The 20437-nt window shown below is 39.9% G+C and overlaps 1 protein-coding gene across 4 annotated transcripts in view; it reads right to left on the bottom strand.

The window, feature by feature from the left end:
- The window catches only part of CTNND2 (catenin delta 2), a 669170-nt gene that overhangs the window by 538355 nt on the left and 110378 nt on the right, over window positions 1-20437 (bottom strand). For all 4 annotated transcript variants that reach the window (XM_068931423.1, XM_068931424.1, XM_068931421.1 and 1 more), the window contains exon 2: window positions 11352-11485. In XM_068931423.1, coding sequence (XP_068787524.1) covers window positions 11352-11480 — 129 coding nt within the window. In that variant the 5' untranslated portion in view covers window positions 11481-11485. The remainder of the gene's footprint in view (window positions 1-11351; window positions 11486-20437) is intronic.

A 20437-nucleotide genomic window follows, 5' to 3' on the forward strand; every position in this document is an offset into this window, starting at 1 on the left:
GATTATTCTTCCATAATCAGCTGACTATCCTCAGTTTCTAATCTTGTAATTAGCTTTATGAAAAGAAACAAGCAAATTTAAAGGTGTTAAAAACTAAGTAACAAAACCAATAGTTTTTTTTTTAACTCACACTATCCTCTCTTGCAAAATATGTTATCCACAGTCTAGATACAAAGATGTAAATTACACTCTGAGAACAATTACATATTGTCATGGAATTATTACAGAATTATCATAGAACCATAGAAATTTTGGTTGAAGGTCATCTAGTCCAGCTTCCCACTTGAAACATGATGATTCCCAACACTAGATTAGGATTTGCATAGCGGACTCTTGAAAGGATGAAGCCTCCACAGCCTCTCTGGGCCACCTGCTCCAGTACTGCAGAAACCTCCTCATGAAAAAGCTTTTCCATGTCTAGTCTGAAGTTCCCAAGCAGCAATATATGGCTATATTGTCCCTTGCTAAATTGTATGCCGCTGCTGAGAAAGGTTAGGCACCAGCATCTTTATCGCTCCCCTCGAAGTTATTGTGGGTTACCAGTCTGCATTGATACATGGGGTTAACCTGCCCCAGGTGCAGAATTTCACTCTGATCTTTTTAACCAGTTTTCCATTGGCTCAGTCCTCACGTTTGTTAAGGTCTCAAAATTCTTTAAGACTGAAGCTCTATTTCAGCTTTCCAACTATAACCCTAATTTAGTATCAGTCACAAATTTGGTGAGGGTGCGTTCTGTCCAAGTCATTGATGAATATATTCAATAGCATGAATACCAGAATCAGCCCCTGAGGTACTCCGCTTATTACTGGCTGCTAACTGTTAAAAGGTATTGATTACTATCATGTCAGTCCAGTAGACCAGCTAATTTTCAGCCTATCCAATTCCCATTTATCCAGCCTATGCTTCCTCAGCTACTGACAATTTGACTACTGACCGTTGACAACAGTGTGGGAGAAGGTATTAGAAATTAAAGTTCAATGTATATTATATCAGCCTCATTCACATTGTCAGTCTTTTCATCATAGAAGGCAACCAGACTACTAAAGCATGAATTGCGCTTAAGAAATCTGGGCTAACCTCTTCATGTGTGTAGAAATGGGTGCCAAGAAAATGTCTTCCACAATCTTTCTAGGGACTTGCACTGAATGGCCTGTAGATTCCTGGATACTTCTCCTTATCTTTCTTAAGGAGTTAGCCTCCGGATAGTTCTCAGGGTCTTTCCTTGTTTGCCATTATTTTTCACAGATGACAGCTCCTTTGCAATCACCTGAAAGTGTTCTTGTCACACCTGGCACAGAGTACCAAGGAGCTGAATACATCCACCACCTTCTCTAAGTAGTCTCTAACCTGTGGCTTCTCCGTGTCACTGTCTCTTATCCAGAAACTGGTTTAAAAAAAAAAAAAAAAGCATTGGAAACTTCTGCCTTTTCTGTGTCGTCCATCATTAGATTGCCTCCAGAATTCACCCCTGGACTCACATTTCTGAGTTTTCTTCTGCAACTAATCGACTTGCAGAATCCCTTCTCGGTACTCTACGCCGCTAACTAACTTCAGCTCCACACAGGCTTTGGCCTTTCTGATTTCATCAATCTATCTTCTCCAGAAATAATGGAGGAGAGATTGAAGGTACCATATAAAGTATACTACACTAGAATTACACTCAAATTCTAGCTCAGTATAGGCATAAAGTTAGAAATTACATTATATATTCTTTCGAAGAATGGTCTAGGCTTGTTCTTCACTATCACAAGGCATTGCATGTTGAATCTTTCATCCAGCAGGGAATGCAGATGACCAAGTTCTGAAAAGTCTCAGAAAGCTTAGTGGCAAAAATAAACCAAAGCAGCTTGAGTTTTTCCCTATCACAAAAATAACTGAGATCTTTTTAAAATATATATATATATATATATATATATATGTGCAAACACATATGTACAGTTGCTCTTGATCTTTTTAATTCACTTATTAAGCTGAATGGATTTGAACTAAGCTTTCTAGTACTATGCTTTTCAGTAATGGACAGAAATATTTTGAAATTTGCCCAGTGTTTTATTATCTGAGCCAATTAATCTTGAACTTGGGGGAAAAAAAGACAGTATTAAACCACTATTGCAAGGATATGTTGTCTCCATAAATTAACAACTCTGTCAAGTACGTACTGAGAAAAGAAAGGTTAAGAGTAAACATAGTCAACTAGGAAGGAGTATGTCAAGAATATTAAAACTAAAAGTCATACTTTTTTTAATTTCAGTAAATTCTGCATCTTTGTCGATCCTTTTCAATGATAACCTGAAGTTTCACACTTTTCTTATGTCAGCCCATTCACTCCTCACTTAGCTTCATCACTGATGAGAGAAAAAACCTCTATACCCACTCAGACCTTGTTTGGGTTGTGCAGATGAGTGATCTGAAAGAAAGGAACTGAAACACATATTCAAACCAAAGTTTGACGAAGTCTGACAAACTACAATGTTTCATAAAATATCTAAAAAAATGAATAGAAGAGATGCAAATCAATATGCTTTTATTAAGAGACTGTCCTCTGTACACATGCATGTGCACTGCCATATTAAAAGGTGCCACTGACTGTCATCATGCATGTATGAACTATGCAAACAGTACAGTTACAGCCACAATGTTCAAGTATATAACGAAGGCAAGATTCATGAAAAGACTTTTTTTTTAATATTCTAACAAATGAGCCAAAAATAATTAATAAGCTTTTATTATACAAGGTCTTCAAACCGGTGAAGGCTTGTAATGAGGAGTACCTGCTATTAGAGCAACTAAGGGTGAAAAATTTTAAAGGACAAATACTCAGATGAATAAGTTAGAACTACAGAACTTGTGTATCTCTTCCAGCTTTAAACATTGGCTACCTATGCCTACAATCTTGCATTTTAACTACAGACTAAAAGCTTACGTTGTTTAAAAAAAAAAAAAAAAAAAGACAACAAAAATTCATCAGGGACATAAATTCTGTATTATTCAAATTCACAAAAAGAAGCCATAAAATAGCTCTTTGCATGACCATAGAGGAGCTGAGAGGGAGTGGATATAGCTGCCAACACAGGAAAAATCAGAAGCTAAATTGTGTGTCATGGGAAAAAACAAGAAGCGTAAGCTTCCCATGGATCTTTTTATGGATGAAAAGGGGAGGGAGAACACTGGTGTCTCTTCAGAGGAAACTGATGACAACCAGACAGACAGATTTCTTTTCATCCATTTGTTCCCAATGCACTCAGCAAAACACAGCTATGTATGGCCTTTGTTAACCAGCAAAATGCACCAAAAATATCTGGTAATGATAATTCTATGTTTCTTACAGAAACAATCTAGTAAGGTTTCAAGTACAGGATAATTTCTCATACCAAATAAGGGAATACTGCTGCATATTACCCACATACAACTCCAGTAGAAAGTACTTTTTCATTTGTATATGTTTTTATACATTCATAGAACACATGATACTTCACTTTACAAAAGTAAATGATAAGTGCTTAATGAACTCGTCATCAGCCTTTAAATAACTGCCTGCTAAGAAAGAAATAAGTTAAGGGTACTGCTTTGAGTCATTAATTTAGCTTAGCTCTTCAGCATTTAGGTAGGCATCACTATGGCATATGCTATCAATGAATTTTTATTTCTGCATCTGAGAGTGAATTTGGCATGTGCTAGAGTATAGCACCAGCAGCGTTGCCGGCTCACTGATCAGCAAACAGGCACCGCGTCAAACCTCCACTGATGCCTCAACCAACAGAGGACTAACAACCATTACACTTATTACTGTCCATTTTCCACAGTCCATCAGCTGGCCTCCACATGAAAAACCTCTAAAGGGGATGCTGGTCTTGCATATAAGCTGTGGGGTGCTTACAGATCTTTCTAGACTGTAGTGGGGAAAGTCACTGTTACGTACACGTTTTATGACGCTTTTCATTCCCGCTGTGCATCACAGTGGCCAGTCCATGCATATCACAACCACGTATGGTGGCTAAAGGATTTAGAGGCAAAGGTGTCCCAGCACATGCTGTTGCCAGAGCTGCACCTAGCTCCCTTCGTGCAGTCCTAACTATAAAGGAAAAGCCATGAAAAAGCAACCTATCAAGGGCAAAGCCTTTGTCCTGCCTGACAACGTTCACCTAGCAGAGCAGTGTCTTGGAGCTACAGCAGCAGGCTGCCTCAAGTCATGTCAGGGACCAACCAAACACCTCCACATGAAGGCAAGAGGAGAAAAAGTAGCCAAACAAAAAGCTCTAATCCAAAGAATCATCTGTTTTCATGGTACACATTAATGAAGACATACAGAAAAAAAAATAACCCAGTATCCTCTAATTTTCTGCAACTTGGAACAAACAGAATAGCATAAACTGTGTTGAAACACATTTTCACACACAAGCACTGCTTTGAGAGGGGGGAAAAAAGAAGAAAAATATGATAGTTTTATTAAAGGGTTCACTTTTCTCCTCCAAACAAATTAGCACTCATGTGTTAAGTCCAAATGACTGAACTCTGTAGTGTCAAACTTTTCAAGATATCAAGTCATTAGAAATAGCTGTGGTTGACAAAGAAGGCAATACCCCCTCCTCCATCTTATCAAACCTGGCACAAACCTGAGAATTTCCAAGTGAATCTGCTGACTTCATATGAAGAATCAAGCCTATTTATAGCATCTGATGCAGTCACCCTCCAGTTGTGCTCTCTCAACAAAAGCCTCAAATCATAACCTGGCCTGGCAACGTAGTGAACAACGACGGGCCTGTAACTCCATTCGGGAAAGATAAGAAGGAAAACAAACAAAGCTAAGAAGGAAAAAAAGCCTCAGCTACCATGCAGAAGGAGCACCTGGGATACCATTGTAATAACGGAAGCACAGATGTCCTTCAGTAAATAACTATACGCTAAAAATGTAAAGGGGATGTCACGATGACGTGTTGCTACGCCAGAATGGGACAGAGGGTGAAAACCACACATCTACCAGTTTCAAAGCAGCCTACAGCACAATTACTAAATATATCTATTTACATCAGGATTTTTGAAATACTCATCAGCACTACAAAAGACAGAGAACTTAATCAATAAAATAAAGTCTGGACCGTTTCCCATTCTGCTTTTTTTCTTCCACTGAGAATTTTTGTTGAAAAATAACAATATGAATAGAAATGAAAAGACTTCCCAGCTGAAGAGGCTAGTAATGGTATATAGGAGGCTTGATTTAAACCTCCATTACACGGCCAGGCACGCAATTGCACTGTGTTACTGCGAGGGCGGAGGGGTAATTGTGACCAAGGGCCAATTGTGACCAACACCACCATGTGGACTGCAGGTGAGAGTGACAGATCACAAACTAACCAGCAAAATGCCGTCCCAGATTGATCAGATCATTATACTGCAGGGCACTAGATACCTGAGGAAGGAAAGGCATGTACTGGTTATGCAAAAGAGATGAAACTGACCGCAAAATGTAAAGAATAATGTTTTATGAGGACTCAGGGCAAAGAACAGAAGTGGCAACTGAAGGAACAGAGATGGGACATGAGCAGTACGCCTCACGTTTGCAAACAGCTACAGGAGCAGACAGCAAGCGGGTATTTGCTGTATGACTATCCGGACAGAAGAAACTGAGCAAATACTAATGGAAACAGAAACGCTGCTTTGCACGTTGCCAACCAGACAACCAGGGCAGGTTTTTTGCTTATAAAAGCTGGTGTCACAGGATATTAACACCCAAACAGGTAAATTTCTGCACACGAGAAAACAGAAGTTCATACCACAGTATGTAAGATAACGGGACAAAGGCCTGCGACTGATTAAAGGACACCCCACCACCACACCATGGAGGAAGGCTCCCAGGCTGCAAGGAGAGGCACCACGGCCTTAGGGAGCAGGGGCGAACGCTGAAGTGATTGACCACAGCTCTTGCAAAGCACACCAGCCAAAGACCAGGAGGAGAGCGCTACAGGCTTGAGCTGCCTTCAACCCGTGTGCTCCACCCTGGCCCCTGGGGATGCCCAGCCTCATCACGGCAGGCGTACTCCAGAGACTGGTAACGAGGCTCACTTTTATATTGCAGCTTGGCTGCATATTGTGATTCCTACAACCTGCCAAGCGTAACTGGTACTTACATTGTGATGCAAGTGCATGGCCGTATCACTGCGCTAAATCAGAATCCTGTGCAACTGCAAATAACTTCAAATTAATTAAACTGTGCATTATACGCTAAGCCCTCCACGCATGGAGCGCCTAAAGGAACCTAGCCGGAGAGTGTTGGACTCCGGCAATGTCTCAGCAACAAAAAAAGATAGTGTTCTAGAAGAGAGGTTTCAAAATTTAAGTAGCTATAATCCCATCACACATACTCATTTAAGAAAAAGAAAAATTTCCTACACAATATTTTTTAAAAAGGATGAAAAAAAAAAAAAACTCCTTGGTCCTTATGACTTGGATTTTCTGTCCTTAACATTTACCTTAACAGACTTGTAGCATATTTTATCAGTGTAACATGCATAGCTTTAAACTACCTCTTAAGTATTTTTTTTTTCTTGGAATACAAAGGATTTTAAATAGCTCACAGAAAGATACCGTTCCATTTAGCAGTAAAGACGTCAGGGGTGGAAAATGCCATCTTGTGAAAAAACACATAGAAACAGATGGAAAAACACAATAGATATATTAAAGTTTCCAAAACGACCTAAAAGGAAAAAAAAAGTGCTGAAACAATGAAGAAAATTAAATTCCCTTCAAAAATTCCTTTTATGAAATAAAACTGCATGTAAAGTGCTAGTATGGCAGGTTAAAGGAGAAAGGTCGCTACGGGATCGAGAAAGTGCTTTTATTGTTTTTTTCTGTCATTTCCAGAGAAGAGAAGACAGAGGAAGTAAAATTAATCACTAACGGAAACGTTCACAGTTAAGTCTTTCAACAGCACTTTTTCCCCCCTCGTTAGAAGAGGTGCACCACTCTGAACGCAACGAGCCTCAGCTACTTCATTATACTTTCCGCACAAATAAAAATTGCTATTAATGAACGCTGCTTAACTCGGGAAGGGAAGGAAAAAAAAGTACTGAAAACAGGTAAGGCAGCTAAGTCAGAGGACTACCAAGAATACAGAAAGGCGCCTTTGAGTGTTTTTAGACAAGGTGGTGGGGCAGGGGTGGGGAAGGAGGCCCGAAACCTCTGCTCCGCTGCACGTTCACACAGGGACGTTATCTTGCACTTTCTGAGTTGTTGCCAAAGCAGTTGACTCAGCCCATGGTGTGCAGTAGATTTTTACAGCAGCAGTGCTAAGAAGCCCTTGAAAACAAGCGGGCAAACTGATCCAGCACCCCTCCCTTGGAAAAGGGAACCAAGCAGGCAACCTCCCAAAGCCACCTTCTCATCGTTTTGGGGGGGGTCATTTTGCCATCGGTCGGCTCCCCAGTCGCATTCACCAGGTGGCTGCAGAAGCCTGCGTGTTCGTCAGCACAGCAGAGGGAGCTGCGTCAGCAGAGGAACAAGCACAATTTGATTAGCCATCCCTAACTACTTTAATTTAGGACCTCTTAAAGAATACCAAAGAGGGAGGGAGAAAGGGGGAAAGAGAGAGAGAGAGAGAGATCATCAATGTTAAAATGCTACAAATCGAATATATTAAAATTCAAATTTGGAGATCAACATTATTACTCTTTTAAGGGTATCTATATTCCATGTTTGAAATTCCTCCGCTAACAGCAAAAGATGTCCCTTCAACACCTGAGGTGGGAGTGTTTGCGGGGCAACAAAAGCGTTCACATCCTGGAGGCATGATAACAAAAGATACCCGTGCCTTTCTTTACAATGGGCTTTAAATCCCATTTAGATTAGACTAAGCTTTCATTAAGCAGGATTCTACCTATTGTCCCTGAAATTCTTGGCTTTGAATTACTAATTTTTCAACATTACTCTCTGCCAAGATAGCATAATATCTAGCTCTATTCTGACACTTGGCATTTTCTTCCCTCTCTTAAAAGATGGTTTTACTGGAAGGTTGTATACCCTCAATACTGTTCTAGCACACTAAATCTTTGCAGAACCCTTTCTGCTCCTAGTTCATAAACACAGCCCCAAACATACATATTTTGGATTATCATCACATCCTCTTTTCAGGGATGTAATTGTTTTTTCTTCATGCTGTGTCTACTACTGCTCTTGTGTCTTTGGCACCGCTTACAGTATACCAGGTTCTGAAGAAAAATTGCTTGTCTACTCCTCCACTCTTGTAATCTGCCATTTCCGGAGAAGCGCAACACTGAATACAGTCGCGGCTGCTCCAAAAAATTACATGAACCCACGCTCAGACTAAACCAAGAACTCCATAATCCTGTACAGCAGGGCACATAGCAAGGGCTAAGTGATTTCCTTCTGCGCCAACCCTGTGATGACTCTCTTCAAAGCTTCTCCACTTAACTCCCAGTTTCTAGCAGTGGGAATCAAACATCTCAAAAGCAATCCCAGCAACTTGGGAATGTACTTGGGAAGCACTAACTGTACTCATAAAGCTTCATACCTGACTATTAATATGTTGGTCCATCCAGCAACTTAGAAGTTGCCTGATGTTCGAAGGAAAGCAAGATATGTATTTATTATGATTGAATCTATATAGAAAAGCCACAGAATAGTTAAGGTTATTATGGAAATGATTGGCTCCTATAAGGGAACAATGAGATTTTATACTGGTGAATATCATACATTACAATAGGGCATTCAACTAATAGGGGAAACAGTTGTGAAAGTCATTCGGTGATCAGATTTGAGGCTCGCTACTTGGGTAACTGTATGAAATGCTGTGACCTGCGTTCATTGGTCACACTAGATCATTTCATTGCCTGTTCTGGCCTCAAAACCTCGATCCCAAAGGCCTCGATTCCGACTGCCTGAAAATATCCTCAGCTTTCATTTTTGCTGAAGTTACAAGCCCTCTTGATGAGAACAGCTTGGAAATAATACCTAAGCCAAAGTTTACGGCCTATCATCTCATGATTAATTAAAAGAAGCAATGCAACTTTTTTAAAGTTAAGAAGCAGTACAGGTAAAGACAAATAGGTAACATATTTGATTCAGTCAAATATACCTTAATTATGAACTTCAATTATCACCACCTTCTTTGTTAGTAGTACTTTTGCCTTATTATCTGTCTTTGTATTTCCAAAACTCCAAACATATTTTTCGCTCTAGCCACAAGTGACATGAAGTAAAATCACTTACCAGGCAGTAAGGTCATTCATTTTTCTTTCTAAGAAGCAGACGGCTACCTATCTAAACATTCACATATAGCAGCCTCCTTTATTCCCTTAATGCAGAATTAATGTAATGCATTTCATCTGCCTGAAGAACAGAAATGGTGAGTTTTCCTAGAATTCTTCCAACAACAAACTAAATAACGCACGCCTGGCAAAACAGAAAATATTGTCGGGAACAGAAGGAGGCCAAAAGCAGCTTTTTCTTTCAAACTGTAACTATAAAATAATACGACAAATAATACTGGAGTCACATGGCTTTTGCAGTAGTGAGTATGGCTGAACATAAGTGGTTGACACTAAGCCCACCTTTACTGAAATCACCATATAATCTCAGAAAAGCACTGGGATCAAAAAAATCATCCTCAATTACCAGTTTAGTACAGTGTTCCAGCTCCAACAGAGGCCTGAATACAGATCAGCCATCAAAATGGAGGTTAACTTAACCGAACACCTGTGAAATTTGGGTACCTAGTACCGCAGTGATCCAACAGACTACCTTGTTAGTCAGCAATACCTTAGGCTAGCTGGCTAGGCTGCTCTTCATGATAAGGGATGGCAGAGTTCCTTTCTTGCAGGCTCCATTTTCCTGCAGTTCATAGGAATCCAAATAAATTTGCTAATATTTTTTCCATTTAAAATTATTTCGGCTAGTGTGTTCAGCACTGATTCCCTTTAGTCCTCAATTCACTGATTTATTGACTTTCTTCCAGTTACAAAATATATAATTAGGCATAAACTAGAAATATAATCCCAAAATCTAACAACAGAAAAGAACTTCTCACAATTCAATATTGTTTCACATTCCACCAGAACGACACAACATATCTTCTACCTTCTACCTTCTTTCAACATCAGACAGTCAACACCTAAGGCAGCTGTTTTTCTTTGTAATATTGTGGTAACGTAGGCTGAAACTCTGGTTTTAAGTCTAGATAACGGTACGTGCCCAAATAATGCAATTGTGCTGAAAGAAAACATCTAAACCATGGTTAATTCTAATCTAATGATCCAATATAAATCCTAAGACAAAGCTCCACATTACAGTCTGTCTTTCTTGCACTTGTCTTTACAAAACCAGAATATATGATTAACTTCTAACACTGAAAAGCAGGAACTGGTATACATCAAAAGCAAAACAAAAATAAAAAACAAATCAGAAAAAGAGCATTTTTTTAATAAAAGCACAATGTCTCAACAGCTAATAATCCAATGGTCTTAGAAATCATAAGCTGAGTTCATGCATTAAATTTGACCAAAGAAGCAGTGGATTCTTAGGCAGGGAAACATAATTATAGTATAATGGAGAGAGCCAACCTGGACAGCTATAGCAAGGAGAAAGCTGATTAAGAACACCCATCTTTTAACTTCACTCTTTGGGATACCTGTTGATGCTGCTGAACCAAATGATGTGGTGCAGGAGATCAGATGTTTTCATGAACCGGAATATTAACCATCGCCTGACGTACAAAGAGGAACTAAGCAAAATATCAAACACTCGTCCCACCAAAATTTACAAAAAATGTCCAAACCTCTCTTATTAGAATCAAGCACAGTCATGCAAACAATCATTTTTCCTTCAGAGATTTCTAATCCTTTCGGTATTTGGTGTTTAGTATCCAAAACCCCTAAAGCATCCCTGTTTGTGGCCTAAATTAATTTAATGTCAAATTGCTCACAGATTAAAATAAATACAAATATGTGTTAAATTTGAAAATGCTACTAGGATTCTTCTAAATTCTTTTAAGCAAAAAGTCAGGAATGACATCTTCTCTAAGGCTGATTATTTATCTGCAGTGCTTAAATGCCATGCTTTTACATTGTAACTCCACATGAAGATTATTAACAAGGAAAGGCAAGATCTTCCAAAACGACTGCCCACAGTAAAAGGTGGAGAATAAAATGAACAGTTCAATGATTATATTCAGTCTATGGCAGAACAGCAAACTGAGGTATATTAAGATATGAAGAAATATTTTAGATTTTTTGCAACATGTATTTTTAAATGAAATTGTTCAGATACCATCTATGAAACCTCAGGAAAAAACACTAAATCATATGATTGTCTTTGAGCACGCAGATGTGGCATTTGCATACCTGTTCTTTAACTGAAGCGAGAATTGCAGAGGTCGTCTCTGTTTCAGAGCCATCGCCATTGGACGTGTTCAACACAGGACTAAGGGAACTTGCCTTATCAGAAGACGAGGGCTGGTCTGGGACAGGCATAGCTTCTGCAGTTTATGGGAAAATAAAACAAATATTTTGTTATTACAAATCTGATATGTAATTGAAATCATAGGCATGTAAGAATAATGTTATTTTAAGGAAAGCGTAGAAGAACATAAACGCTTCAGGTGGGTAATACAGAAGTAATTAATTCATCACTCCTTTTAAACTAAGTTAATTTAAAATTAATTTCTAAAACAAAATATTAAAGGACCTCCCAGTTTTACTCCAAAATATTCACCGCAGCACATACGGAGAAGATTCAAATCACTTACAGCTCTTTTTGTTTGGTTTTTTTTATTAATACTATTCTAGTAGCAGCATCTAATATGAAATTACAATAACATGAAAGTAATTAATCATGAAATGCTTTGCAAACAGAGAATGAATAAAAGATACATGAGAGAAATATAAACCTTCAAGTACTGGTTTTCCAACCTGAATGGCTATTTAATATATATTGCATTTTAAGCCTAGGTAACTTACTCTGCCTAACTTTCTTCTAGTCTGGAAGATGATTTAGGTAGTGTTTTATCAGAGGAGTTTTGGGAAAACAACAACAACAACAAAAAAAGAAAACCAAAAAAAAACCCAGCACACAATTCATTTTGCTAGTTTCGAGACCTGTGACCTGGTATTTCTGATATTCATTTTCCAAGAGGAAGGTGGTGAGGGTAATTATGGAAAGGTATATCTTTCTGAAGGCTAAGCCACCATATAGCATCTCTGGGTAAATGCCGCTATAGACACATCTCCGCAGGCAAGGCAAGCCACTTTCCAGAACTGCATGAGCCCAGACGCAGCTTGCACAGTGATAGGCAGGTGAGTTAGGATAAGATCACATTCACGTGGGAGCTGGCCAGATGTATTTTGTGGCATGGACCTGGCTCACAGGCTGTCGGCTGGACATCCTTCCTAAAGAGAGCGGTGCCATCGGAGGGGCCGCAGGACACGGCACTTGCCCTTCGCCTCGGCGGCGAGTGTCCTGCTCAGTGCCCTTCTCTTTTCCACAGCCCAGGCCTTCACAAAATAAAACTTTTTCTTCCCCTGAAAGGGCAGCTGGGTAAAAGCAACCTATAAAATTCAGTGCGCGGCGTAAGCAGCCATGCACCAGCTCACCAGGGACACTAGGGCTCTAAAACGAAGGGAAGATGGCAATGTAGAGAGGTTTGGCTCTGTAGCCTCAGCGCGGCCCAGCTGGGAAGTCTTTTCCAAAAGCTTCCTGAAGCTCAGGGCACTGGCATGCACACGTAAGACAAAAACATGAAAAAAATCGAATTATTCATAAAATATTTTCAATCATTTCACTTAAGAGAAATCTCCTTAAATCTCAGTCTGGATTAGTTTATAAATTGAAGGATTATATTATATATCATAATACATTCCTTCTAATTAAAGCAGCTGCATATTTTCCTGTGGCTGCCTTTTAGTATGCAAATCACTAAATGTGGTAAACACTGAATCCTTAGCTCTGGTAACGTCCTTGCTCGGGAGGCACACACAACCTGAAGTTATTACTTGAAAAGCCAGGTGAGATTCCTGCCTCCTCCTACCACACGCACAGCGTATAAAACTTCCATACGATTCCAACACATTAACCTAAAACGACTTTTGAATTATATTTTCTGATTCGGTGTTGCACGCGCCGGCTCCTCTTATGACAAGTTCCCTGTCTTCTGCAGTGTAGCATATAATTAAACACAGTTAACAGGAAACAATTACACATTGTTATTCTGTGTAAAGTGCCGCATGAAATACGTGCGCACACATGTGTATACACCCTTATTCTACTACCTTACCTTCAATCAGATCTAATGGTTTTTTCCTGTTTTTTTTTTTTTTAATTATTAATTGCATCATAACAGGAAGCAAAGCCATTTTCTTTCTAGTGTTGCAATTTTCCTGCCAAAAAAAATATACAAACAGCCTAATAGCTCATTCTGTAGAGCGGCATTTCTGCACGCAGCCCTGGGTTGCATCACTCCTGCTCTCTATCCCATATCCTGAAGTCCGGCTGAAAGTCGCGTACAGGAAAGAGAAAGATCGTAGGATTCAGGAAAAGAGTAAGGCTATGTCAAAGGGGCCTGTCACCCTTGCGGCCACCCCTTCGGGGGCAGCGGGGAGCCCAAATGCTTCCCGCTTCAGCGGCGGCTCACCCCGGAGACGCATAGCACTAAAAAACGCCCTCCCAAGAGTCGCCTGCCCAAAACCGCGCCGGGGCAGGAAGAGACGCTGGAACCGTGAAAGCGGCGCCCGCTGAAGAGTTTCGGATGCACGGGCTGCGAGCAGCTCCCCTGCTGCAAGGTTATTTTTCGCTCCGGCTTTGAGGCAGCTTCGCAGACACCAGCCTTTGTCTGCTCAGCCTCTCCGCTCGGGCTACCCGGCCACCGGCGGTGGGACGGCACGCAACCCGCCTTTTCATACACAGTACTCGGAGGAAGTAAAACCCAGCGAACTAAACAAAGACTAGAAGTCAAAAGCCCCTTGGTTCGGCTCCCAGCTGCCCGGAATTGCCGTTTTGTGTGTGTTTCAATTTTCTTCTTCGCTTGACGAATTAAGAGCCATTATCCCCTGCCTGCTCTCTCTCAGCCGCCTCGGCTCCCCAGCACAGCGTGCTGCTACTGCATGTTTCCAGGGTTTGGGGTTTTAGATATAAATCTTTAAATAAATAAATAAACAAACCCTGGTACTATAAGTACCATTTTGTGCATCTATTATAAAATTCAAGTCTTAGGCAAATGATCAAATAACTGGGTTTCTTCTGGACATAGAGTACCATTTCTAACATCTATCTCATTAGTTCGGCTTATCCCTACAGTCATTCAATGGAAAAAGATTGCAGCGAGTTGCATTTAATAAGCTAAGATCACCAGATCTACAGCGTGACAATATCCGGCTGAGCTTCCACCATTATACGTTATAACGTTTTTGCATTAGACAAAACCATACGAAAAACATCATACGGAAACAAAATACAGAATGAACTTTCGAAGCCTGCAGAGAAGCTACTGTACTGAAGGAAGTCATACTCAAAAAAATAAAATCGTACATAAATCACCAATAGCAGTTGGACAGCAAGCGCCACTAGAGCCAAGGCCTATATTTGTGCCAGGGCATCTGACCAGAGGAGGTATATATTTTAATTTAGCTTGGCCTTCAGCACAATAAATCACCTCTGGGTTCTCTTTACTAGCAAAGCTGCCTCTGTTCTTAACACCTCCCCACCTAAATCGGGCTAGCTGATAACCCCTTAACTCCCATACACAAGGGAGAAGAGCAGTAACAAACAAATCGAAAATTAGATTAAGTGTGGACATGGCAAATCTGTAAAAAGGTGACCAGGACACTACATCGCCAAGTAACCAGAATACAAAGGAAATCTGTTGTGCTTCGTTTCCACCAGAGCACGAGATTTCATATCAGTGTCACGGGAACTCGGATGCGATTGTGTAAGGCAGGGTGTATACCTGCTCCTCAGAGAACAAAACTTAAACCTTAGAAGACTGTCAATAGACGAAGAGCAAAAGCACTACCAGCCATATGGAAACGTACTAGGAAGTTGGATATAAATCATTCATATAGTCCCATACTTAATATCACTGGCAAAACTCCCTTCTGACTTTAACCTTTTTTTTTTTTTTCCGTTTTTTTGGAGCGTCTCAAAATTTTACCTTACAATCCCCTCACCCCCAAACTGGCTTTGACTTTAACAATAAAGAGAGACAAGAAAAATATGCCTTGATGGCTTATACGTGCACACTGGTTGTTTTAACATCACACCTTGGGCCATACGGCACTCCTTGCTCCCCACCTGCGACAGCTCCGTGACCCATCACCACCCGCCAGGCATCAGTCTCGTTCCCCTTGCAACCGCTTTCAAACCACAACTGTTAGACGCGTATTACTTTTTCAGGCCTTTAGCACCTTGGCATATTCAGTTAAAATAGGGCCAGTAGACCTAAAAATTATTAAAAGTCAGATAGAAAGGCACTTCATACATCTAACTTCTTGGGAAAGCAGGTTACAAACCACTTTTGTTATGCTGATTGCTTACCAACACCTTAAAAGCTGACCTGAGTCCTACCAGAAAACATTACTCCTGAGATAAACAGGACTGACAGGGTTGGTGGGTCAGTTCTTGGGTCAAAAGATAAGTAAAAGATAACTTATTTCTGAGACAGCTAAGACCTACCTGTGTCTGAACTCAAGCGAGGTCTCTGGCCGTTCGGACGCAGATGTTCACATCTCCTTTCGCCCAGCCTTCTGGGCAGAAAGGGCCCCCGATTCCTTGCCGACACAGCCGGTACGCTCTGTGAAGACTTTTATAATCCCCTCAACGTTATGGCTACACACGATTCGTAGCTTTCCAGCTAAAAACATGTTCCCAAACAAGCATCTTTGCAATGCCTGGAACTTAAACCAAGACAGCAGCTCCACCGCAAACCCGAAGCGCACACAGAATTACCTTTTAGTGCTCGCCTATTGCAAACTGGGCTGAAAGACTGCAACGTGGGAGCGAGCAATAAACACGTTCAACTGACAGCCATGTTGTCCCTCCCTCCCTGCCCTTTTACCGTTCCCCTTCAGCTAGCGAATACCTGAAAGAATCCCGGCCCTGGCACCATCCCTGGCACAACACCACGACCTAACAACGTCCTAAGTCACAGAGCACCAGGAACAACGAGACTGCATTATTTTCATTTTCCTAGTTAAGAAGTTAAAAAAAAAAAAAAAAGATCATTTCAAGATAGTATTTTCCACACCACAGGTACATTCAAAGTAATTGCACTTATTCAAGAGACTTGTTGATTTTCACTTTTAAACTGAAATTATATTTCTGTTATAAGCCCCTAAAGCTTCAAGTGAGGTAGCATCCAACTATATCACAGCCATTAAGTTGATCAGCCAGTCATCGTTACGTTAATGTTATCGACCTAACACAGCTGTTCTCGGCTTTCCGTTCTGTAAACCTAAGCCAAACGGAACTGTATTCACTTTTTGGTCTCCACAATTTCTATTAGTGCGTTGTATGTGAATAACGAGCATGAGTAAACGTACACACGATTCTGAAAGAAAATTGATAATAAATAGTTAAAATGCGCATTGTATGCGTATTTCAAGTGCACCTATCTCTATGCACTGGTACATGTGCACATTGCTTTCATCAACCGTACAATTTTTCCTGTCCAGTTACTATTTTTTCAGAGTGTGGGGAGAAAGTGGCTGTTGAGTTTTTCACTGCAGGAGAAGCTCCCAAGGGAAGGGTGCTGCAGACAGCTGTTCTGCTCTTGGGTAATGTGCTTAAGTTCACTGGACACAGTCTAACTCACTTAAAGTTGCAGAAAACCATTTCCAAGTTAAATAATTCATAGAATCGTGAATCACTTTAGGTTGGAAGGGACCTCTCACATTTATCTAGTCCAGCCGCCTACTTGAAGCAGGGCCAACTAGGTCAGGTTGCTCAGGAACTTGTCCAGTCTAGTGTTGAGCATCTCCAGGGACAGGGATTGCACAGCCTCTTGGGGCAGCTCGTTTCAGTACTTCACCACCCTTGTGGTGACTTTTTTCCCCCCTTTTAGCTCACAGGAATTTCCAGCATGTGTCCACTGCCTCCTGCCCTATCATAGAGCATTTCTGAGAAGAGTCTGGCTCTAACTTTTCTCTGTTCTCCCATGCAGTAGTTGTAGGCTACACCCTTCCCCTTCTCCTGTTCCAGCATCTTAGTTATGAACTTCCAAGCCTTTCTCCTACTCAGGTCACTGAGATATTAATGGCAAAATTTAGTCACTGTATCTCAAATTCTGAATCACATTTAAAATAAATTTTCAAAGCACCTTAAATGCATAGGTTTACAACTCTTTCTGTCAGAATCAAACTTGTCTCAAAGAGAAGGGATAACAAGCAGCAACCACAAGTTACAATGTGGAAAATTCTGAATGGACATAAGGAAAGTCCCTAGAGAGATGCTGAAATCTCCATTCTTGAAGATTTTCAGATCTCAGCCAGACAAGGTCCTGAGCAACCTCATCCAACTTGGAAAGCAGCCCTGCTGCGAGCAGGGGAGTGTGACTAGATGACTTACCATCTACATTTTTGACAACAAAAATGGACAAGTTAGGGTGCAAATTTAGGATTAAAATGGGATTCACTGTGCAATGTAGAATCTACGTGCAACAGTCCAGCATTTATGTCACAGGAATCTACAACCTCCTAATTTCATTAAAAAAAAACCAAAAAACTGATATAATTTTTAATGGCACTGTCCTCAGAGATGTTGCGTCTGTTCAAGTTTATCTTTCTCCTAGTTTATACAGGAAATTCACTTTTTTTTGTTAATTACACTAAATCTCTGCAACTAAATTCCATATTTAAAGATTTTATATTTCAATTTAAAAGATGAATCTACACTTCTCAATTTTCAAGGAAAGCAGCAACTGAGTTTGAGAATCAGCTTGTTCCAAAGAGCAGCTGAGGCCAATGCTTCTCCACCCAACTAATCACACCGCCTAAGCTAATTCATCAAGTGCAGTCATTGAGGTTTTTGATTATATTATCACTTCCTGCGTGTATTAGTCAATACGTAGTTTTTTGTGCATTCCATTTGTGTACAATCCTGCTTGCAGAGCCTTTCTCCATGATGAGAGATGTCCACATCAAAAGGATCCAATACAGAGGAGGGGAAGGTGACAATGGATGTGGACAACAACTCATTAGGAAAAGATAGGAAAGTCTTAAGTTAATAATAAATAAAGACAAAAACCACGGAATGATTTTTCCTTCTATGTTCCATATATTTAGAACACCTATGGTTGCAATCGTCTTTTACAGCATTTTTTCACTAAAACACGAAGCAAATGTCTTAGTGTAGAAGACTTTGGGAGCATAAGCTCTAGAAAATACACCATAAACTGTAGCATTTTGACAGAAGAGAGGAAGGCGGCATCATCTGGACTCCTGGACCTGAAGCACTTCCTAAACTGATTTCTTTTCTTCTTCTTTCAGATTATAATTAGGTTTGGAATACTATGCTTTGGATCTATAGCTAAACTAGAAATTGTAGAAGGAAAAGGAAAAGAAAAGAAATTCACCTTTTTCTCAAACCTATCCTTACACACACTTAAAAAAAAAGTTTTTCTTAACTTTTAAACGTTTGCTGAAACTAGCATTCAATACAATTTTTATTTCTCTTGCATTTCTTTTGAACATCTTAACTTTGCTTTTTTGAGAATTTTCGGGATTCTTCTGGGATAGAGCCCTTGGGCTAGTGAAGTGTCCCCCTTTCTTGGTCCCATGAGATCCTATTCAAATATAAATGAATGATGATGCGTTTTATATATCTAATTCCCTTTTTATGCATGCGTCATGGACATTTTACCATGGAAAAAAAACCTGGATATATGTTTTCTGACTGAGCGCTGCAAATGCCCAGCAACAGTACTACCATGACATTCAGAACTGGGAAAGAAAAGTTTTCAAGATCAGATTTATTCTATGGCCATTATGAAGTGGGAGGGATGCTTGATGGTGGGGTGCCCTTCCTCGTATTGGTGTTCCATGCCTTCTCTAACAACTTAGCTAATTCCAAGTTAAAAAGGCGAGTCTGTTCAGTACAAGTCTGAGCTCAGGCACAGAAGTACACTTACAATTCACAGAGGTCCATTCACAGTTCACCGAGGTACATTCTACAAGATATAAAAATCCTTAAGAAAAATTAAAATTATTTAGTTACGCACTTGAAAATGGTATCTCCAATGCTGTGGTTTCACTTGAAAGATTAATTTTGCACATGCACTTCTATATAGATTTTGATCATACTGGCCGTGGATTTACTAAGGAAAGAACAAGTGGGGCTGTAACCACAAATATGACACTGGCTGGAAAAGGCACTCTGGTGACACAATTCAGTCATGACTTGCTACTTTTACTCAGGTTGGGGGGCTGCATCCACCTTTGAATGATCTTATACCCTTCTTCTCCCCACTGGAAACATCATGCCTCGTTCACCACATCCATGCAGAACACTGGAAAAAGCAGCGTAATGATCCGTAAACTTAGCATTTAATGGGAATTCCAATTTCGACCTTAAACTGATTTCTTTTAATAGGTTTTTGTTCTTTTGTAATGTACGTCTAAAGAACAAGGGAATCTTCCTTAAAGAGGCAATCTTCAGAGCGTTAACAGTATTTTCATTTTTAAACATTACCACAATATTCCCCTGAAAAGTCACTTTGTTAATGCTGCTTACACAGTCCACCGTTACATCATTCTTCTATGGGTAGAAAGTGTAGACAGTTGGAAAAAAACAGTTCCATAATGTCTAGAAATCTATGGTAAAGCTGAATTATCTGTTACACTAGCAATTGCATCAAACCAGTGGAATCAGAAAATCCAAATATGTTTCTTTAATTAACAGACATTGCAGTAAGGAATACGTACTCCCTAGTGAGTTTTCCTTGTACAAGAGCCATTAATCAGTAAGAGCATTCGTTATAAAAGTGTAAGTCATGCCATCTTGCTACACAGCAATCAAATTTGTCTCGTTACTGAGCTAATCTGGAGAACCATGAAGGACACTGAAGTAGCTTTGACTAAGAACCAATCACTTACGAGAATCCAGTATGTAGTAATGCATCTGGGAGCATTTTCTCCTTCCTTCCTTCTCACCTAGATGTACAAAGATTACAGTATGACTACTATTCAATAATATGCATTTTTATTATTCCCATTAAAGTTTTCTTCTTTACTATTACTTCAAAATAACGGGGACATACTGTAAAATGAATACTAGACACCTTTTTACTTGACCGAAAACTGTATGTTTATAGCTACATTTCAAATAACTGTTTATAATTTCTGAATCCTGTGTCAGGATTTCAGAAACAAGGATTAATATGGATCCTCTTACTAGCTGTTTTTAATTAAAAATAAAGACATAAAATACTCCAATGTTCTTCAAC

The sequence above is a fragment of the Struthio camelus genome, chromosome 2 (assembly GCF_040807025.1).
Source record: "Struthio camelus isolate bStrCam1 chromosome 2, bStrCam1.hap1, whole genome shotgun sequence".
Taxonomy (NCBI): Eukaryota; Metazoa; Chordata; class Aves; order Struthioniformes; family Struthionidae; genus Struthio; species Struthio camelus.